General features: G+C 40.2%; 2 protein-coding genes across 4 annotated transcripts in view; one reads left to right on the forward strand and one right to left on the reverse strand.

The window, feature by feature from the left end:
• Cnbd2 (cyclic nucleotide binding domain containing 2) overlaps positions 1-20,662 on the reverse strand; it is a 73,552-nt gene extending 52,890 nt beyond the window's left edge. For both annotated transcript variants that reach the window (XM_063248437.1, XM_063248438.1), the window contains exons 1-3: positions 20,526-20,662; positions 11,819-11,873; positions 2,388-2,525 (exon numbers count right to left, since the gene is read on the reverse strand). In XM_063248437.1, the coding sequence (XP_063104507.1) occupies positions 2,388-2,525; positions 11,819-11,873; positions 20,526-20,566 (234 nt within the window). In that variant the 5' untranslated portion in view covers positions 20,567-20,662. The remainder of the gene's footprint in view (positions 1-2,387; positions 2,526-11,818; positions 11,874-20,525) is intronic.
• On the forward strand, positions 20,605-21,872 carry Scand1 (SCAN domain containing 1). Of its 2 annotated transcripts, none has more exons than XM_013150277.2 (2): positions 20,605-21,068; positions 21,177-21,872. In XM_013150277.2, the coding sequence occupies exons 1-2, from the start codon at positions 20,869-20,871 to the stop codon at positions 21,769-21,771; spliced, it is 795 nt and encodes a 264-aa protein (XP_013005731.2). In that variant the 5' UTR covers positions 20,605-20,868; the 3' UTR covers positions 21,772-21,872. The 2 variants fall into 2 exon arrangements, with proteins under 2 accessions (XP_013005731.2, XP_005002794.1); XM_005002737.4 differs by having other exon boundaries at positions 20,942-21,064.
• The last annotated feature ends 1,315 nt before the right edge of the window (positions 21,873-23,187 follow it).

Raw genomic sequence — 23,187 nt, forward strand, 5'->3', positions numbered from 1 at the left:
AAAAAAAAAAAGAAAAGAAAGTAGAGATGGTGTACATTTTGAGGCATTCAAAACACCTCATCTCTTGGAACCAGAAGATCCAGAATAGCAAAAGCAACCCTAAGTAATAGGAGCAAAGCAGGAACCATCACAAAGTCTGACTTAGAGTTATACTACAAGGTTACACTGATAAAAATAGCATAACATTGGTACAAAACAGACAACTTGATGGTTCAGTGTTAACAGATACCAGATACAGAAACAACCCCAGACACATTCAGCTATTTGATCATTCACAAAGGAGCCAAAAAATTAAACTGGAAGAAAGATAGCCTCTTTAGCAAGTGGTGCTGGGAAAATTAGCTATCTCCATGCACAAAGTTAAAGCTGGACCCATATCTCTCACCATGTACTAAACTAAGATAACAATGGCTCAAAGATCTAAATATCAAAAACAGAAATACAACCCTGTTTCAATAAAATGGGAAAAAGTCTTTTTAAGTCATTAGGGCAAACAAAGACTTTCTGAGCAAAATTTCAAGAATCAACAAATTGTGATTGTATCAAATTAAAAAGCTACACAGCAAAAGAAACAACATAATGAAGAGACAGCCTACAAAGTAAGAAAAAATTTTGTCAAATATTCCTCAAACACAGGACTAATATGTAAAATATATAAACAACTAAAAAAATTAGATCTCCCCAAAATAAAAGACCTAATCAAAAAGGACAACAAAAATGTATATATACTTCTCAGAAAAAGTACAAATGGTCACTAAACATATGAAAAAGTGTTCAATGTCTCTGGCTATTAGAATAATGCAAATCAAAATAACAGTTTTGCTTTTTTGTTTTTTTGCTTTTTTGAGACATGGTCCGACTATGTAATGCAGGCTGACCTTGGACTTGTTTATATTGTCCATGGTGGCCTCAAACTCCATGTGCCTCCCAAGTGCTGGGATTACAGGCAAGCACCACCATGCCTAGCAGACTTCATCTTATATTAGAAAGAATGGCAATCATCAAGAGCAAATAATAAATGCTGGTATGGTTGCAGTGAAAAAAGAACCCTTCTATATTGTTAGTGGAATGTCAACTAGTACAACCATTAAGAAAATCAGTGTGAAGATTTATCAGAGTACTAAAAAACAGAAATTCCCTTTGATCCAGCTATTCTCCTTTTAGATACCTTCCCCAAAGAGCTAAAGACATCATATTAGAGTGACACATGGCCATCGATGTTTTTAGCAGCATAATTCATAATAGCTAAATATTGGAAGCAGCCTCCTCATCCATCAACAGATGAATGGATAAAGAAAATGTGGCATCTATACATAATTGAGTGTTACTTGGCTAATAAAGAATGATAAATCTGAGACATTTGTAGGAAAATGGGTACAACTGGAAAATATAATGCTAAATGAAATAAATCAGACAGACAAGCTTAAATACCATATGATATCTCTCATTTGAGTAAGGCAAAGTGTAAATAGAGAGCGAAAGAAAGAACTGATAGAAACAGGAAGGTAGATCTTTGCAAATGAGAAAGGGTTCAAGAGCCCAAGGATAAGGGGAGGTGGGCAGAGAGAGGAGAAATTTTTAAAAAGATTTAAGATGTATCAGGTACATGTACTGAATACCCACAATGAATGTAAACATTATATGTCATAAAAATGAAGTAAAAAAATAGTAACAATAATGATGAAAACAGGGAAAGGGGTCTAGAGGTAGGTGGGGAGGGGAAAGAGAATAAAAGAGAATCAAGATGTGTCATGTACCTACTCCCTAAGATGAGTTAAAACTGATGTATTGCAAACATGTACTAATTGAGAGAAAGACAGAGACAGACAGAGACAGAGACACAGAGAGAGACACAGAGACAGAGAGAGAGAAGACGAGAAAACTTCAGCTCTGTTGTGACTCCCTTTTGGCTCTTGTGAGTGGTTGGGACAAGACAGTGTCTTTCTCACTCCCTAGTTTCTTTCTATACAGAGGGGCAGAGGGAACTTTCTCTTCTGTTGTAGAGGAAGGACAAACTCCTTGGTGAATTCAGAAGGAGACACTGCGCACCATCCTCCTTTTTCCTCCTTCCTGAGCCCAGCTTCTGCTCTCCTTGAGCTCAGGACAGCAGGCCCTGCTCCTTACTGCTACTACACTAAAGGCTTGCCTCCGCTAGCTGGACGTGCACTGAGCGTGAAAGGCTGGCTGGTCCTGGCATTCAGTATCAGATGATACAAAGTATACCCTGTCCGATATATGTCTGTCATTAACAAAGAGACAGTTAGATCTTCCATCTGTTTTATCTTTTGTCTTCTCTCTCCGTTGGTTCTAAATGTGGGCTGGGGAGCAGGGTACTATTTATTGGGCCCCCTTAAATCCTAATAATCCTACTAAGCCCCAATGCTTACATCCCAGAAGGAGAAGATAGGGTTTCTTCTGTAAACAGGTTCAATGATTTGATATTCCCGGAATCCCCTGAGGCCTTGGCGGAACATTTTACACACCCGAATCATCATTATGATATCCAAGGTGAGCTGGTATAGCCCCTATGGAAACAAAGCAAACAAGATCAATGGAAACCATCTGTTCTCAACAGTCAACATAAGTTGGCTGGCACTCAACAAGGTGAAATTTGACAAAATGCAGTGGTGTGCTGGAACAATGGTTACATGTTTCAGAAGTCTGAAAGTTGAAATTATGCACATAGCTTCAAACTGGCCACAGTGGGAACAATTATGTCTCAGAAATACAACTGGACATACTGGCACATGCCTGTAATTCCAGCTACTCCAAAGGCAAAAGACTCACAAGTTTGAGGCCAGTCTTTTCTACCTAGCAAGTTCAATGCTGGCCTGGACTGGGCACTGTAAGACCCTGCCTCAAAAACAAAACAAAACATATTCAAAAGAAATATGGGGTCAGGGGCCAGGGATTTAGCTCAGCAGCATAAGCACCTGCCTGGCAAGCGCGAAGTCATGAGTTTGATCCCTGGTACATAAAAAGAAAAGAAAAAAGTATGGGGTTGGGTGTGGTGGCGCATACCTGTAATCGGAGCACTTGGGAGGCTAAAGCACGAGGATTGCTGTGAATTCAAAGCCAGTCTATACTACACAGAAAGACCATATCTCAAAAAAAAAAAAAAAAAAAAAAAAAAAAAAAAGGAAATATGGGAAGAGTATTTTATGAGTAAGATTGACACTGTAACTATTATCAGGCATCATTCTAATGTGTATTAATTCATTTAATCTTCAACAGTAAAAATTATTGTCCTTTAGAGAGGCAAAAACAAAGACAGAGCAAACAAATCACTTGCCTAGGGTCACACGGCTAATAGATGATGGGGATTTAACCCAGGCAGTATGACTCCAAAGCACACAGTTTACCCACAAGCTACCTTGTTCTCTTTGGTTTTCAGTAGCAGGAAAGGTGAGTATAGACCATGACTCTAGGGTGCAGAGTGCAGTCGGGGCTTGCATGGTATACAGAGGGTAGAAGGCTAGTGCAAGGGTCAGAATTCAGTCCTTCTGAGACTCATCTGGAGCCCCTTCCTTTGTGCCTTTGTGGTACAGATTGTTTACCATTTTATCACAGCCCTTCCTATACCTGCTGCTTCCTTCCTCAAAATGTCTAACTATTCAATCTTTCACTCAGGGATACCCTCCCAGAGCCTTTGTCCCTACTCACCAGTTCCTTTTTCAAGAGCAGCCAGGAATAAGGCACCATATGTCTCCTCATGGTTCTTGAACCAGCAAATGGCAAATAGCCCCTTTTTGTCTCGAGAGGAGGATGACAAATCTTGCCCCAAAGATGCAGTTATATTGAAGCAAACAGCTTCCCTTGGTGGCAAGGCAAGAGGTCCTCTCCACTCCTCACACCCTACCAACAGCTGCTGAAGCCTGGTTCTGCAAACAGTCATTCCTAGAATCTACTTACATCACAGTGAAAGATTCCAGAGGGAGGAGAGGAGAGGGGAACAGAAAGCAGTCAGGATCAGGAAGTCTCTCATTTATTGAGCACTCCTGGGCATAATCTCAGTTAATTCTCACAACCACCACAAGGTGAAAGACACAAACTCAACTCAAACTCAAGGTGACTAAGTAACTGCCTGAGTCACAGGACCACCTTAAAGCAAGCTGGAGGCTTCTGGGCTACTGGGACCTTCAACATCTTAGCCTGGGATTCACTTTGAGGCTTAGAACTTGAGCCCCTATGGTGGGTATATGGCACTATACCTTAAGTCTTGTTAAATCAAGAAAACTCAGAAAAACAGCCCTCAGCTAAATGTGGTGCCAAATGCTCAAAGGACCTTGGAAATAGAAATGAGTCCTTTAAAAATAGAAATGGTGTCTTTTAAAAGTAGAAGAGAAGATGGGCTCTAAACCATTTTTTCTTCTCAGGCATGATGGCACAAACCTGTAATCTTGCACTGGGATTATGGGTGGTGCCTGGCAATTATTTAAAGAGGACCTATAATTAAAAAGAAATAGCACCAGACCTGTATAAATATATTACCATGGGAAACAGGAGAGGGAGGCAGGGAACGAGAGAGACAAATGAAGATGAAGGGGAAAGCGAGGGGAGGGGAGGGGGGAGAAGAGGGAGTAAGTTCAAGGCCAGCCTAAACTTCATATCAAGGTTCTGTTTCAAAAAGACAGTAAATAAATAAACAGAAAAGGACTGTTTAAAAAAGTAAATTATCTCTAAAGTGAAGGTCAATTCAGAAAAATAAAAAAGGATGTTAGCTTGGTGAAAAAAGAATACACTTGCAAAAAACAAGTGAAAGAGTTGGAAGGAGTCAAGAAATAATATAGAGAGAACATGGCGGATAGATAGCAGCAGCCATGGAGGCTCTCTGAGATAGCCAGCTTAGAATCCAGGAATGGTGTGGTGTGAGGAGTCCTGAGCAAGGGGAGATATTCCCTTCCGACCCAAGAACAGACTAAGCTGAGAGAAACCAACTGGAAATGCAGTCCTGGTGCTATAACCAGAACAGATAAAATCTCAGCACTGAAGCTGGAACCTGTGCCACTGGAAGCCATGATTTGAATTTCCTGCTGCCGCAGCTGCATCTGAATCAGCACAGCAGGGAAAGACATGTGAAAGCTCTGAGAGTGGGAATTGGCAACCAGAGTTGAGAGTGGGACTGGCGGGAAGCCCTGCATCAACCTGTGGTGAGTAAGAGAAACGGGGACCCGTCCATAGACCAGGAGGCTCCAACAGGGGATATTCTGGGACCGGACAGACTAGCTGGAACTGCTGCAGTGACTTTAGTCGCATATTCCCTTCTCAAGTAGGATTGGTGGGTAGCACTTGGCCTGGGTGACACTGTGGACTAAGACCCAGTAGCCTAGCCCAAACCAGGTCCCAGCGCCTGGCAGTGCACCCTAGCGGTGAAGCCTTCAGTAGGTTGACTGACCTGGAGGGGCGGGCCCAGCAGAGGCTGCCCAGTCTGTGTCTCCCTAGTACACTGTAGTGGGCAGGAACACCTAGCCGGTGCAATTCAAACAAACTGTAACCCACAAAGAAAGAAACTGGGCCTCCTATATACACTTGTATGGAAGGAACAAAAAGTATGGGAAGAGGGAGCAACAAGAAAGGGTCCTCAGCCCCCAATCCTGTGAACACTGATCCAGGAAAGGTAAATGCAAAGGAGAATGAGGACAGAAAACATGCAATATCAGACACGGCACCAATAGACATAAAGCAATTATCTCCGGAGCCTCATAGATGTTATACTAAGATGCTGAAAAATTAAAATAATTGATTAAAAGATAATTAACAAAAATAGTTATTTAAAAAGATAGTTATTAGCAATATTGTCATTCTGTACTGAGCTCGTTACCCTAGTAACCAAGCACCAACCACATAGTTATAAATTAACTGACCACGTTGTTCTGCTGTTCTGTAATGTGTCATCCCCCCCCACCTTGGTAACCTGTGTGCTATGTCAACTTTTGTTCCCCTTGTAAGAGACAAATGATGCTGTGTCAACCATTGTTCCCTTTATGAGAGACAAATGTTCCTGGAATTGGCAGACCAAGGGCTATCAGTTGGCTAACCACCCACTGTGAAATGCCTCTAACCTCAAGCAAAGGGGAACAAAGGCCCACCTTATTTCTGTTTCTCATCACTATGTACTTAATGATCAATGAGCTAATCATAAATAAACTATAAAAATAGTCAAAACTCTAACTCAGTTGCACAGCTTTGCAAATTCCATCTGCACTGTGTCGCTGGGCCAGCTAAAATAAAAGCACTTCTTCCTAAAAATGATGTCGTTCTGCCCATCTTTTCCATCTCAGGGGTTTTGCCCCATTTTTCATCTCAGGGGCTTTTGGGGGAAGTACAACAATAGACAAGTTCAAAAGTGAAGTATTTAACGAAGTAAAGCAAGATATAAGTAGAATAGTTAGAGATATGCTAAGCACCGCCCAAGAAAAAACAGATGGTGGAATGGAAGAACAGAAAAAAAGGGGAGAATTGTTTGATGGAGAAAATAGAGAAAACATAGAATACGTGAAGTAGGTTCAGAGAGATTACCAGGAAACTAAAAACTCTATTGAAAGCTGGCATAACAGCTTGAAGAAACCAAGGATAGATTATCTGAACTGGAGGACAGATTTGTAATATGGGAGCATGAAATGAAAAACTTCTTAAAAATAACAAGAAAACAAACAGCAATAATACAAAGGCTTGAAGATGATAAGAGGATTTACAACTTAAGAATTAAGAACGTAAAAGAAGAAGTAGGGTCACAAACAAATGGACTACAAAAGCTATTCACAGAAATAATCCAAGAGAATTTCCCTAATTTAGCAAAAGGTAAAGATACTCAGATGTATGAGGCATACAGGACCCCAGCCACCTACAACCCAAACAGAACTACACCCTGGCATATAATAATCAAAATTCCAGAAATCTAATATAAGAACAGAATATTAAAAGCTGTCAGAGACAAGAAATAGATCACTTACAAGGGAACACCCATCAGAATTACAGCAGACTTCTCAGCACAAACCATCAAATCACAAAGAGCATGCTTTGAAAGATAATAACCTCCAGCCAAGATTGATATATCCTGCACAACTGTCCCTAGAAATGATGAAAAAACAAGGTGCTTCCAGATAAAGAGGAACTAGGGGAATTTGCAACCACCAATTCAACTCTACTGAGAATACTGCAGGACATTCTAAAAAAAGAAAAATTCCAAGACTTCAGAAACAGTGGCAGGGAAGCCACAATAAATGGAGCAGAAAGCGAAATGAAGACAAACTGACAACTGGTGACAGAAAAAAAGCTCAACAGAAATGAGGCAGAAAAGGTTGGATGATAGGAACAGCTATTTTGGAGAAAACAAGACATCATAATAGCTAGTGCTGATTTAATATCATCTTGTTTTGAAGTCCCATCAAGCTTTCGTTCCTCTGTCTCCATTGGTCTTAACATGTTGTATCTTATTGGATATTATTATACATGAAAATATAAACAAAAACTTTTATAGACAAGGAGATTATACAGAAACCATTGTTCATTTTGTTAGTTGGTTCTAAATACCTTGTAATACTGTCATTCTCTTGAATGGTTTTACATTGTCTTGATATGTTTGATGCTACAGTATACGAAGTCATACTCAAAGATTTCAAGGAAAGAGACACTATGGTAACTACTTTTATGTTGGGATTATCTTGTGGTGAAACACTATTTTGCTTAAATGGTTATGTTCTGACCTGTGCTGTTTTGTTATGTCCTCTTTTATCTCAATCTCCTTTTTTTATTATTTACTTTTTTATTTTTATCTTTTTAATTAAGGGAAAAATAAAAAATAGCAGGATATATTATAGTAACTCACTTTGATTTCCTATTAACTTGATTTGAAACCCTGTATTGCTCTCACCATCTTGTTTTGATTGATTTTCCTCTATTCTATTTTGCTTGATAGTACCAAGTTTGAGACTATAGGCAACAACTGTGAAGACAATAACATTCATTAGGACGCCCGTTCTGGTTTGACTATTTTCTTCTTTTGAAGTCCTGTAATGTCTGCAATGTTTTGGTTTTATTGGTTTTGTTCTTTACTGTTTTGTTCAATTTTATTATAACTGATGATATAGGCAATTCTTTTTAAGATAGCAAGAGGCATTATGGTAACCATTGTTGATCAGCTTTTTTGTTTTTACAGTATGTATTATATCCATCCTTTTGATTTGACTGACTCTGTTTTGTTATGTCACATTTGGTTTTATTCTCTTCAAAAAAAGTAGTAAGAACTGTGGGAGTAATAAAAAACAAAATGTGTAATTGTCATTGTACAAAAAAGAGGAAAAGAAAGTGTTCTAAAGGATATAACTGCATGTATATTTAAGTGTATAAGATAAATAATCATATTACTGAGTTGGATCATTGAGTGGAACTGTTTGCAGTCTCATTGTTTGAATGTCCACTTTATATGCTTTAATTTTGTAACTTGAACAACTATTTCTAAGATGACAATATGTAATCTAGTAACTAGTGATTTCCTACTTTTTTTCTGAAATTCTGAAATTCTGTATAACTTGTACCCTTTTTCTGGTTTTTTTTTTCTTTTTCTCCTTAAATAAAATTTTAAAAAAAGAAATAATATAGAAGCTGGGTATGGTGGCACACACCTGGAATCCCAGCATTTGGGACACTGAGGCAGGAGGATCTTTGTGAGTTTGAGACTGGCCTGGGATACAAAGTGCCTGAATTGCATAGTGAGACCCTGTGTTAGACAGAAAAAAAAAAAAAAAAAAAAAGAAATAATATAGCTTAAAGAAAAAGCTAACAAGTTAGTAGAGGAAATAGTGTAAATATATGGATTTTTTTATGGCTTTAAGTTTGATCGTTTTGTTTTGCTTCATATTGTTTTGTTTGAAACAGGCCCATGTAACTCAGGCTGGCCTCAAATTTGGTGATCCTCAACCTAATAAGATGATAGCCACCACACCCACGTGTTTTTTATTTTTGTTTTTAAAACGAGTTTTGCTGTGTATCCTAGGCTGGCTTTGAATTTGTAATCCTCCTTCTTCAGCTTCCTGATTACAAGCATGTGCCGCCATAGCCGCCCGCACTTTTAAATTTTAAAATATCTTTCAAAACTGATAACTAAGAAGCCCCAAGGCCCAACAGGGTCCCTGAGGCCCCAAAGATCTAACAGGACGACCACCACCATCCTCCATAAGCCACGCCCCTTGATAAACCCACCCCTCAACCACGGAGAAGCACGCCCATGCCCCCCCCCCAAACTTAGAGGAGATGAAGCCACCCACCAAGCCACCCTGCCACCCCCACCTCCCGTGGGGGTGAGATCCACAGCCTCCACATCTCTGCCAGAACCTCATATTGGAGGGACCCAGGTGCCTAGCTCAATCTCCTCCGCTGCGGGATGGGCAGCCCGTGCAGGAAGCACCTGGGACTCAGCAACCAGCTGAGTGGGTGGTTCACAAAAAAATACAAAGTGCAGTCTCGGATCTCCAGCCCACCCAGAACAGTCCAGAAGATAGACACAAAAAAGATTAGAAGTCACACACCTGAAATTTCTAAAATGATAGCAACTGAAGTAAAGAAACAATTTAATGCTTATAGTGTTCGCTTAACTTTGCATGCCTGAATTTGGTAGTTTGAGCAACTATTTAGAGGATAACAATATGCAATGTAGTAACTATGTTGATTTCCTACTGTCTTGTTTTTTAAATCCAATATCGTTCTGTTTTTTTTATTCTTTAAAAAAATTGAAAAAAGTATAACATACAATTATGTATTCTACATTATAATACTTGATAATAAACAACTATATTATTTAATGAAAAAACTGGTAACTAAGAAACAAGTATACACATATTCAAAAATATAAAAGAACTAGTTGTTGGGGATATAGCTCAGTGGTACAGCCCCTCTCAATCAAGTGCAAGGTCCGGAGTTTGATTCCCAATACTGGAAAAAAAAAAGACATAAAAGAACCTAATAAACACGCAGAAGGCTGAGGCAGGAGGATCCTTGTGAGTTCGAGACTAGCTTGGACTATAGAGTGAGCTCAAGGTCAACCTGAACTGCATGGTGAGACACTGTCTAAAAAAGACTTAGCTCAGCGGCATAAGCGCCTGCCTTGCAAGCAGGCAGTCGTGAGTTCGATCCCCGGTACCAATAAAAAGGAAAAAGACAAAAAATAAATAAATAAATAACAATAAAAAGAGCCTAATAGGGGGCTGGGGATTTAGCTCAGCGACACAGACATAAGCACCTACCTTGCAAGCAGGCGGTCGTGAGTTCGATTCCCAGTACTGATAAAAAAAAAAGAGCCTAATAATAATTAAAATGGGATTATGAAGGGAAGAACAGAAGCAGAAGTTCATATTACGCTTTACTTTGAACTTTGCACTATGTATCCTATTCAAAATGAATACATTTTTAAGGAATCAAAATCAATATAGTTAAAGAATACAAATATACTGGTACAAAACCACAGTAAGACCAATTTCATTGAAAATTCACTGGGAACCAGGAGATTTATAATAGCATAGAAATTGGTAAAAGAGAAAAAGGAAAAAATACATAGGCCCCTAAATTTACAGTACCCTAACCGGTATAAGTATTACTAATAACTGAGTTAATTACATACACAGCCAAACTAGATTGAGCAATATGGATCAATTATCTCCAGCTCATAAAATATTAAAGATAAAGTAGTTCTTCATCCCAAGATCAAACATATGGGATAAAATCGGTTTGCGAAATGAAGTTAGCAAGCAAAGTCATTAGGGATTAGGTCAGCTGATTGGGTGGTACACAGAAAAATATACAGCAAGCTTCGCAGACCTAGCATTTAAAAAACAAGAACAAAAACAGAAAATGGCACACCTGGCACTGGGGACTCAACTCAGAACCTCTGCACTGAGCCACATCTGAAGACTTTATTTTTTATATTTTGACAAAGGATCTTGCTAAATCACTAAGTTGCCCAGGCTAGGCTCAAACTTTTTATTCTCCTGCCTCAGCCTCCCAGGGTGCTAGAATTACAGATGTGCACCACCACACCTGTCTTCCTAGGGTCTTTTAATCTAAGCTTTATTCTTACTTAAAATTGCCTCTCTTTCACTGTGATCCCAGCCAGCCTCCTGTGTTGTAAATGAAACCCCAGAATTACTAACTGTATTGAAAATCTGATTTTTTGTGTTTTGCTTTGTTTTGGGTTTCTTTTTTGAGACAGCATCTTGCTAGGTAGTCTAGGCTGGCCCTGAACTCACTATGTAGCTCAGCCTTGTCTCAAAGTCTTAGCAATCCTCCTGCCTCAGTCACCTGAGTTCTGGGAATACAGGTGTGCACCACCACACCCAGCCTTGAAAATCTGATTGTTGCTCACAAGTAACATAATTAAAATTTTCTATTTATCAAGAGGCTGAGGCAGGAACATCACTGAGAGTGTGAGTCCAGCTGAGATATACTGTGAGTTCCAGGCCAGCCTGAGCTACATAATGAGACACTTTCTCAAATATATATATGTATTTTCTATTTTAAAAACAATGCAAAGTAGCAAATGTTTGCACAGTTATGTAGGGAAATTAGAACCCTTACAGGTCACTGGTGAGAAAGTAAATGGTGGAGTTACTGTGGAAACAGTGTGGTAGTTCCTCAAAAATGTAAATATAAAATTACTGCACAACCCAGTAATTCCACGTCTAGGTATATACCAAACCTCTGAAAACAGACTCATCAATCTGATTCAGATAGCTATACACCAATATTCATAGCAGTATTATCCATAACCACCAAAAGGTAGAAAACAATCAAAATGTCCATAAGTGAATAAAACAGAAATACTTACTGTGCTTTTGATTTTGAAACAATCCTTTCCCTTCTGACATCTTGAAAACTTTAATCTAGAAAGTTCAGAAAAATGAAATATATATATGTACATGAATATTACTCAGCCTTAAGGAATAACATTCTGGTAACAGTATAATGTGGATGAACCTGAGGACATTATGATACATGAAACAAGTGAATCACAAAAGGGTAAATGCATTTCACTTTGTTTTAGTTTAGTAAAATGGGACTGTGAAGGGAAGAACAGAAGCAGAAGTACATATTACTCTTTACTTTTGAACTTTGCACTATGTATCCTATTCAAAATGAATGAATCATTTTTGAACCCAAAAAGCTAATTAATATCTCTAGACTTCTCAATTCCTCATGAATAATAGTGTCATACTAATTCAAGATGGCTAACTTTTAAAGTGTTGTTGCTGTTGTTTTGAGACAGGGTCTCACTATGTAATTCAGACTGGCCTTGAACTTACTGTGTAGTCCAGGCTGGCTTCAAACTTGTGGTAACCCTCCCACCTCAGCATCTCTTTCTCTCTCTCTCTGTCTCTCTCTCTCTCTCTTCTGTGGCAGGATCTTGCCATGTAGTCCAGGTTGGTTTTGAACTCACTGTGTAACTCAGGATAGCCTTAAACTTGCAGAAATCCTCCTGCCTCAGCCTCCCAAGTGCTAGAATTACAAATGTGTACCATCACGCCCCGGAAAATTTTTATTTATGTATTTTTGGTTCTGGGGATTGAACATAGGACTTCGGGCATACTAAACCTATGGCCTACCACTAAGCTACACCCTAAATAAAATACCCATGATTAAAAAAAAAAACACATATGGAACTTATACATTCAAGTACAGTAATACTTTGGTTCATGAATGTTTGTTTGCAAACAATTCAGTTTTCAAAATTTTGCTTCCATTCACAATCTCCATACTGGGTGACAAACAGGGGCTGGGGATTTAACTCAGTGGCTTAAGCACCTCCCTAGCAAGTGTGAGCTCATGAGTTCGATCCCCGGTACTATACACCCACATCCACACCCCCCCACACACACACACAAACTGTGGCCACCTTCCACACACAAACACAAACATGGCCATCTTCCCCCAAATCATAAAACAAATTAAGGTTCATGAACTGAGATACCACTATACGTGTGCTTTTTTCACAACTATTCACATTTTTAAAAATTATTAAGTGCATATTCTGTGCCAGACCCTGTCCCAGTTCCTTTACTCATTAGTTATTTCAGAGCCATCCTTGTGTGACTGTTAATATTCCCAACTTCTGAAAGATTAAAAGATTACCGTAAAGCTGTATCTCAAAATAACCCATGGCAACAGTATCTGTAATTTACCTATATTGGAAACAGTCTGATGGCCTTCAACAGGTAAATGGTTAAATAACCTGTGAAACACCCATACCATGGGTGACTACTCAGCAATGAAAAGGAATTTTTACATGCAACAACCTAGATGAATCTCCAATTATTCTAGGTAAAAAACAATAAAAAATGTTGGGGCTGGAGATTTAGCTCAGCAGCATAAGCACCTGCCTTGCAAGCAGGCAATCGTGAGTTTGATCCCCGGTACCAATAAAAAAGGAAAAAGACAAAAAAAAAAAAGATGTTATATACTGTATGATTCCATATACATTTTGCCGGGGCGGGGGAGTAGGATGTTGAGACACAGTCTCACTATGTAGTACAGGCTGACCTCTACATAGCCCAGGCTAGCCTCAAACTCAGCCTCCTACGTGCTGGGTTAGCAGGTGTGTGCTACCATACTTGGCCTTATATAACATTTTTGAATGACAAAATTACACAGATAGAAAACAGAGTAGGGATTGTCTGTGGTTAGGGGCAGAGGATAGAAAGAAAAATTATAAAGAGATAACAGAGCTGTTTGGTGATCAAACAGTTCCAGATACTGATTGTGGTAATAGTCGTATGAACCTACATGTGATAAAACTGCATAGACCTAACTGGGGGTATATAGTTCAATGCACAGCACCTGCCTGGCAAGTGTGAGGTGCTGAGTTTGATTCCCAGCACCCCCCCAAAAAAAAACCGCTACATAGACCTATACATACATTATACATACAAACAAGTACATATAAAACTGGAAAATGAACTGAGCACAGTGTCACATGACTGTAATCCCAGCACTTTGGGAGGCTGACACTAAAAGCTCAAAAGTTCAAGTAGCACCTGGACAACTTAAAAAGAGCCAGTCACAAAAAAAAATTTTTTTTATTGAGAGTCTTACTATTTAGGCCGGTCTTGAACTCACTATGTAGCCTAGGCTGGCCTCAAACTTGTGGTGTTCCTCCTGCCTCAGCCTTGTGAGTGCTGGGATTACAGGATTACAGCCACTATGCCTGGCTTCTATCACAAAATGTTAAAAAATAGAAGAGGCCAAAATGTAACTTAGTGGCAGAGCACCTGTAGGTTTCACTCCCAGTAGCATCAGATAAATAAACTAACAAAGCAAGCAAGGCTGGAAAATCATAAGGATAAGGTCTATGGATTATACCTACGTGTGTTTCTCACTTTTGATATAGTAGTGTAGTTATGCAGGATGATATTATTGGGGGAACTAGGTGAAGGACAGAACTCTCTGTACTACTTTTGTAACTCTATGAATATATAGCTACTTCCAAATAAAAAGTTTGAAAAAGTATTCAGGGTTCCTTTCCACAGCCTCCAGCAACAGTGGACCATCAAAGAAACTAAAACTTTGCAAGAGTCTGAGAATCATGTCAGAGGTCTCCCTTCACAGAGATGGTCTATAAGCCATGCTTGTCCTCTTTCCTTTAAGGTCAACTGAGGGTTCACTGGGAGACAGATTTGTACTGGAAGCTAAATGAGACAAGACAAATAATTTTTGATCCTTTCTCAAAGTAACCTCAATGTAATGATAGTAAAAAGGTCTCATATGATGAAAGCACTGAAATACATGTCAAAAAATTTCTACCCTCATGAAAACACTTCCTATAGTTTTGATGTTGGACCAATTTTTCAACTTTTGGCATGCTAAGTTCTTAATCTGCAAAATTCAGAAGAGTAAACATAGATGTATATTTATAATTTAATATGGGGGCTCTTGGATTCAAGGATATACATAAATCATCTGAAATTGTACGCCAAACTACTGTATTTTTTCTATGAAGAAATATACTTTTTCTTTTCTTTTTTTTTAGGTTCTGAGAGTTTTCTAACCCATAGTTTCAAACAACTTAATTACATTTTCTTTCCATTTTGAATGCCCCTTCCATTCTGACATTCCATATTTTTAATAGATCTCTGAGATTCTTCCCTCCATCTCTATACTCTACTTATCCAAATAAGGATGGAAGAAATGGACCAGAGTGTCAGGATTCCATGATTGAAAGTATTCCGAAGCAAAATACATTTTCCTTCTAAAAAAAAAAAAAAAGTATTCCCAAGAGTTCATTCCTTTTCCTGAGAAGCCAACTTTCAAACATAGGTCTCTGTGATCTTTTATGACTCAGTCTGCCACCAGCCTTCCAATCTCATCTCTCACCTCTTCTGCAGATTCCAAACAAACCCCATCTAGCCTGTAGTTTACACAAAATTTTTCTCCCACTTATTGGATGCCTTTGCACAAGCAGTGCCTTCTATTAAAGCTTTTGAGAAATATCCTTAAGTTTGCTTCTGGAATCTCAGTTTAATGATTCCCTCCCGGGTGAAGTTGTTCACAACACACCTCATCCTTACAGTAGAGATTGGTGTGTTGCTTTGGTGGCTGGACTGCGTGCCTGCTACTATATAGAGAATGGGACTACCGGTTCACTCTGATGACAAATCCAGTTCTTACAAGGCTGGGGAGAAGGTCTGAAGTCAACAAATATAATTAATATTAAGACCCTCTTTTCCCACTCTGAAAACAAAACTCTTACTTCTAACGAATACAATTTGAGAGTAAAAGTAAATACAATATTCTGTTTCAGAGAACAATAGGAAGAGTTAGGGGCAGAGAGCCACCAGGATAGAGTATCTAGTCTACAGGAAGAAGTGTCAGCTTTGGCTGACTACTGGCTAGTAGGAATGTGAGTTCAGAGTACAGTGGGATCTTCCACTTAAAAAAAAAATCTCTGCATGTGAAATCTCTCAAGTTTAACATGTCAGCAACTAAACACTAAGGACCAATTATGCTGACTTTCAACACTTTAAAAACTATTTCATGAGGATCTGCATCTACCCATTTGAGGCAGACATCCTACAAGAGGGAAAGTTTTTGTTTGTTTTTGTTTTTTAATCAAGGCCACAGCTGTATTGACAACTATCAGTCATGCCCTTGCACCTGACAAAGGCCAAAGGGACTCCATGGGTTATACAAAACCTTTTCTTTGGGGCCTCTGTCACTGGGCCTCAGTTTCTGAAATAAGACACAAAATGAGACACAAATCTCTGAAATGTGATGCAATCATTTTTGAAAAAAGAGACAAAAACTATTTGTGTGTGTTTGTTACATTAAAAGAGAATATAATTCCATTTCCCAGGGGACTGTCAGGACTACACACTTTTACCTGCATTATCTTTCCAAATTCTCAGTGTAATCTCTAAGAGATGAGTTCTTTATGTCCAGATTTCTAATTTAACAGATAAGAAAACTGCAGCTCAGAGATAATAAGCAATTTACCTAATAAAAATAACAGCAAACTTTTTTTTTGACAGTCTCACAGTAAGGCAAAGACATCCTACAAAGGGAAATTCCACCAAGGCTACCTGACTCCAACACTGTAAGCCAGAACTATTTAATGAAAATATAAGCCACGTAGGTAATTTAAATTTTCCTAGTAGCCACAGTGTAGTGGTGCAGGCCTATAATCCTAGCACTCAGGTGGCTGAGGCACGAGGATTGCCATCTGGGCTACAAAGCTCAAGGCCAGCCTGAATTACATAGCAAGACCTTGTCTTCATAGAAACAAAAATGAAACTCCTAATAACTGCATTTAAAAAGACATGTGGGCAATTTGAATTTCCTGCCACCACTGCTGCGTCTGTATCAGCAGGGATAGAAATGAGAAAGCTCTAAGAGCAGGAATCCACGACCTGAGATGAGAGTGGGACTGGCAGGGAGCCCTGCATTGACCTGCAATGAGTGAAAGGAACAGGGACCCTTCCATAGATGAGGAGGCTCCACCAGAGGACATTGTGAGACCAGGCAGACTAGCCAGAACAGGACGCAGCAGTGACTTTAGTCACATATTCCCCTCTCAAGCGGGTTTGGTGGGGAGCGCTTGGCCTGGGTGAAGCCGCAGACTAAGACCCAGTAGGCTAGCCCAAACCAGGTCCCAGCACCGGGCAGTGCATCCTAGCAGTGAAGCCTTCAGTAGGTTGATTGACTCGGAGGGGCGGACCCAACATATGCTGCCCCAGTCTGTGTCTCCCTAATACACTGCAGTGGGCGGGAACACCTAGCTGGGGGATTCAAACAAACTGTAACCCACAAAGAAAGAAACTGGGCCTCCTCTATATGGCTGTATGGAAGGAACAAAAAATATGAGAAGAGGAGGCAACAAGAAAGGGTCCTCGGCCCCCAATCCTGAGAACACTGATCCAGGAAAGGTAAACACAAAGGAGAATGAGGACAGAAAACATGCAATATCAGACATGGCACCAATAGACATAAAGCGATATCTCCGGAGCCTCACAGACAAGTTCAAAAGCGAAGTATTTAATGAAGAAAGGCAAGATATAAGTAGAATAGTTAGAGAAATGCTAAGCACTGCCCAAGAAAAAACAGATGGTGGAATGGAAGAACAGAAAAAAAGGGGAGAATTGTTTGATGGAGAAAATAGAGAAAACATAGAATACATGAAGTAGGTTCAAAGAGATTATCAGGAAACTAGAAACTCTATTGAAAGCTGGCATAACAGCTTGAAAGAAACTAAGAACAGATTATCTGAACTGGAGGACAGATTTGTAATGTGGGAGCATGAACTGAAAAACTTCTTAAAAGATAACAAGGAAACAAACAGCAATAATACAAATACAGGACCCCAGCCACCTACAATCCTAACAGAACTACACCCCAGCATATAATAATCAAAATTCAAGAAATCCAATATAAGAACAGAATATTAAAAGCTGTCAGAGACAAGAAATAGATCACTTACAAGGGAACACCCATCAGAATTATAGCAGACTTCTCAGCACAAACCAACAAATCACAAAGAGTGTGGGGGGAAATAATTCAAGTTTTGAAAAATAATAACCTCCAGCCAAGATTGATATATCCTGCACAACTGTCCCTAGAAATGATGAAAAAAACAAGGTGCTTCCAGGATAAAGAGGGACTAGGGGAATTTGCAACCACCAGTTCAACTCTACAGAGAATACTGCAGGACATTCTAAAAAAGAAAAACTCCAAGATTCCAGAAACAGTGGCAGAGAAGCCACAATGAATGGAGCAGAAAGCGAAATGAAGAAGACAAACTGACAACAAATGACAGAAAAAGAGCTCAACAGAAATGAGGCAGAGAAGGTTGGATGGTAGGAACAGCTATTTTGGAGAAAACAAGACATCATAATAGCTAGTGCTGATTTAATAACATCTTGTTTTGAAGTCCCATCAAAGCTTTTGTTCTTCTCTCTCCATCGGTCTTAACCTGTTGTATCTTATTGGGTATTATTATATGTGATAATATAAACAAAAACTTTTATAGACAAGGAGACTATACAGAAACCATTGTTCATTTTATGTTCGTTGGTTATAAATACCTTGTAATACTATCATTCTCTTGAATAGTTTTACATTGTCTTGATATGTTTGATGCTACAGTATATGAAGTCATACTCAAAGATTTCAAGGAAAGAGACAATATGGTAACTACTTTTATGTTGGGATTATCTTGTGGTGAAACACTATTTTGCTTAAATGGTTATCTTCTGACCTGTGCTGTTTTGTTATGTCCTCTTTTATCTCAATCTCCTTTTTTTATTATTTACTTTTTTATTTTTATCTTTTTAATTAAGGGAAAAATAAAAATAGCAGGATATATTACAGTAATCTACTTTGACTTCCTATTAACTTGATTTGAAACCCTGTATTGCTCTCACCATCTTGTTTTGATTGATTTTCCTCTATTCTGTTTTGCTTGATAGTACCAAGTTTGAGAGTATAGGCAACAACTGTGAAGACAATAAGATTCACTATGACGCCCATTATGGTTTGATTATTATCTTCTTTTGAAGTCCTGTAATGTCTGCAATGTTTTGGTTTTATTGGTTTTGTTCTTTACTATTTTGTTCAATTTTATTATAACTGATGATATAGGCAATTCTTTTTAAGATAGCAAGAGGCAGTATGGTAACCATTGTTGATCACCTTGTATTGTTTTTACATTATGTATTATGTCCATCCTTTTGATTTGACTGACTCTGTTTTGTTATGTCACATTTGGTTTTATTCTCTTCAAAAAAAGTAATAAGAACTGTGGGAGTAATAAAACCCAAAATGTGTAATTGTCATTGTAAAAAAGAGAGAAGTAAGTGCTCTAAAGGATGTAACTGCATGTATATTTAAGTGTATAAGATAGATAACCATATTACTGAGTTTTGTTGGATCACCGAACAGAACTGTTTGCAGTCTCACTGTTTTAATGTCCACTTTATATTCTTTAATTTTGTAATGAACAACTATTTCTAAGATGACAATTTGTAATCTATTAACTAGTGATTTCCTACTTTTTTTCTGAAATTCTGAAATTTTGTATAACTTGTATCCTTTTTGTTTTTTTCTCTTTAAATAAAATTTAAAAAAAATAAAATGCAAATAAAACTGCTTATTTTCCAAACATTAAAGGCCTGCCTGCAACCAGGAACATACACAGGACCCAAAAAACTACTTTAAAAAAGGCCAACAGACTTAAACATCTATGATGTCTACTTACAAAACACCACCCTTTGACTAGTAGACAGCTATTCCTTTATTCTTTCTAATAAACATGCACTTAGCCATTCGCTACCAAAAAAAAAAAAAAAAAAAAAAAAGGACATGTGGGAGCTGGCGATGTAACTCAGTGGCATACTGCCTGCCTTGCAATCGTGAGGCTCTGAGTTCAATTCTCAGAAAAAAAAAGAAAGAAAGAAAAAAACCCATCTGGAATTAAAATAAACGTACTTGCCTCAGTAGGCAAAATACTATACCCTAACATGTAATCAATACAAAAAATGTTGAGCTTGTTTACACGATTCCTTTTGCACCAAGACCTATATGTAGTTTTTATTACAGTACATTTCGCAATATGGACAAGCTACCTTTCAAAGGATAAGGCATTTATAGTCCATTTACTAATCCTAACTAAAGTAAAAAGCGGAACCCAAAGAGCTGCCTGTCCCTTGGCTTCAGAGGACTCTCAAACATAATGGCAAAGAGCCCCTGAGCACTTATTTTGTGTTAGGCAATGTGTTTGAGGACCCTACACAAGTATTTTCTTGGCTTAGAAATAGATTGGGGGCGGGGCTGAGGATTTAGCTCAGCGGCATAAGCGCCTGCCTTGCAAGCAGGCAGTCGTGAGTTCAATACCCGGTCCCGATAAAAACGAAAAAGGCCAAAAAAAAAAAAAAAAAAAAAAAAAGATTGGGGCCACTTCCCCCACGTTTGACCAAGAAGAAAAACCTGTTTTGAGAAGGAATGGCGCTATATGATTTGGGCTGGCCTCGAACTCACGACGATCTCCTCACCTCGCCTCCTGAGGACTGGGATTACAGGTGTAAGCCACCATGCTAGCTAAACGGACTTTCTTAAACTAGGTTCTCTCCCAGTTCCTGTCCGCCGTCGCAGGGCACTGGCCAGTCCGACCAGTCCTTGACTAGCTGTCATCCACCGCATTTACCGAAGAGCTGGCAGGATCAAGAAGGCGCGCCTGCACGCACACGCGCCGGCCACCAGAGAAGTGGTCGTTCGGCTGAGGCCCCGGGACTTGAAGTCTACCCGGTCAGCCTCAGGTTCATCTGTCTAAGCCTTCTTGGGCTGCAGCTCCAACTCGGACTCCGACCCCGCCTCCTTGCCCCGTTTAGAGGCGCCATGCTAGAGAAAATCCCACCGAACGCTGAGACTAGCAGGCTTCACTATTGCGGCTGTCATCGCCTGACGCGACTGGAGACCGCTAGGAGGCGCCGCTTCCGAGAACCGAGGCTCAGCTTCCGGGAGATTGTGCGCCGACTTAATCATAGAGAAGCCAGCACCTCCTACTTCCGGCTTCCCAGGGCGCCCCGACGTTGTAAGTAAGTCCAGCTAGCCTTCGGTGCTTCCCAAGTCGGCTTCCCTCACGGGTTGCACTGCCTCTATCCTTCAGTGAGAAACGTTTCCCTCCTTGCCCTGCTTCCGCGCAGACGCAGTACTGAGCCCTTAGTTGCCGGACAAAGAGTGACGCCCCGAGCTGAAGTCATGGCGGCGACGAGGCCGAGCTTGGCGACCACCGGGAGTCCTGCGGCTGCTCCGCCGGAACAGCAGGACGGAGCCGGCGCGAACTCAGACCCTGAGCCTAACTCTGCAGACCCTTCGACCCCAGAGGCCTGCTCGTCTACCCCCGAGCCCTGCAACCCCAACGCCGACATTTCCGAAGCGAATCTTACGCCCTCCGCGGCGGCTTCCGCGGTGCTAGAGCTGCCCCTTAGGCCCGCAGCCCTGGGCTCTGCGCCTCAGGCCCCTGCCGCCGCGCGCTCTCCGGCGGGCCCAAGCGGCTCGCGGCCAGGCCCTGAGACGTTCCGCCAGCGTTTCCGACAGTTCCGCTACCAGGACGCGGCCGGCCCCCGAGAAGCGTTCCGGCAGCTGCGGGAGCTCTCCCGCCAGTGGTTGCGGCCAGACATCCGCACCAAAGAGCAGATGGTGGAGATGTTGGTACAGGAGCAGCTGCTGGCCATCCTGCCAGAGGAAACACGGGCCCGGCGACTCCAGCGCCGTGCGGACGTGCGCATCACTGGCTGAGCGGTGGAGATGAGCCGAGCGCTCTTTGGACTGGGGCCCTGTTGGCTTTGGGACCGGAGCATGGCACACCACCTCGTGTTAATGAAAGAGTTTTGACAGCTGCTGTGGTCTACTGTGTGTCTTTCCTTCCTCCTTTATTGGGTTTATTTTACCGAGCTTATTGCCCATCTTTGTTCTGCCTGGTGATGAAGTTAGGAGCCCATGAAAAAGATTTTTGTTTGCTTTGACATTACCTGGGTGCCTTCCTTGACTACTGTGGGATCCTTAAATGTTGGCCAAACGTGGGCCACCCCGTTACCACACCTGTAAGGGTTTTCTCAAGGGCTCCCAAGGACCTTCTTGGATTTCCTTTGTTTAGTGGAAAGCTATGTCATGAAGACTGCAGTCCTGTAGTCCTGTAGTGTTGAGTTCCTGTACCCCTTACTAGCTACAATCTGAACTTGTCATCTATCTTTTCAGGTAGGAAAACGGCAATATGAAATGGTTGTGGCATCCGGCAGGCAAAACTATCTGGCTCTTAAGTTTTAAACTGTCCAAGTTGTTCCATCTGTCCTTTGTGCACAGGCATTCCTAAAGACCCAAGTTATTAGCTATTTTTAATATGTCTTACTGATTGTTGTTACAGACAATAGGTCTTGTTTGTGGGCTCTAATACATGCCTCTAGACTTGCCCACCTCCTTCCATGTCAAAGTTTAGACTTCGGTAGGAGTTAGGCAGAAATGATATGAACTAATTATTGAAGCTATTTTAATGTCTCCAGCTGGAGACATTCATTTATTTACATCAGAACTACTAGAAAGGGACAAAGGAATTCTGCAAAAAAGACTACCTATGAAATATTAAAGGCAACTCTTCCTTGTGGCTTCTTCACACCCAGGGAGTAGGTAGGTAGGGTACACTGGCAGCTTGAATTGATCAGAAAATGATCCTGTTGCAATGGTACTTTTTTTTTTTTTTTTAAATCGAAGGCCTGGCCCGTCTTGCATTGTTTCTAACATTCTAAATTTAAGCAGTAGTTCCCAGCACTCTTGAGAGGCTGAGGCAGGATGATAGGAAGTTCAAGCTCACTCTGAACAACTTAGCCCATCTCCATTAAAAATTTAAAAAGGGTTGGAAATGCAGTTGTGTGCAAAGACCCGGTTCAATCTTTTTAAAAAAGAAATGGTTACAGAAGATTTAGTATATACTAAAGACAGGAAAATAGGCTTGGTCATTCCTGCAATCTTATCTCTTGGGAAGCTGAGGCAGGAAAATCACTAATTGGAGGCCAGCGCAGGCTACACAGTAAGACTGTCCCAAAATTTTTTTCAAAAATAGAATAAAGAACAGTATAGAGCTGGGAATTTGGCTCAGTGGAATATTGCACATACCTGGCAAGTGCAAGGTTGTGAGTTCAATACTCAGTAATACATGAC

This window comes from Cavia porcellus, unplaced genomic scaffold (genome assembly GCF_034190915.1).
Source record: "Cavia porcellus strain 051 isolate PalLab524CR breed Dunkin Hartley unplaced genomic scaffold, mCavPor4.1 scaffold_5, whole genome shotgun sequence".
NCBI classification, from domain to species: Eukaryota; Metazoa; Chordata; class Mammalia; order Rodentia; family Caviidae; genus Cavia; species Cavia porcellus.

Excerpts from the sequence above, each read along its gene's own strand:
- Scand1 (XM_013150277.2), top strand. The coding sequence starts at position 20,869 with ATGCTAGAGAAAATCCCACCGAACGCTGAGACTAGCAGGCTTCACTAT. Across the intron at positions 21,069-21,176 it reads AGGGCGCCCCGACGTTGTAA|ACGCAGTACTGAGCCCTTAG; the intron begins GTAAGTCCAGCT and ends GCTTCCGCGCAG.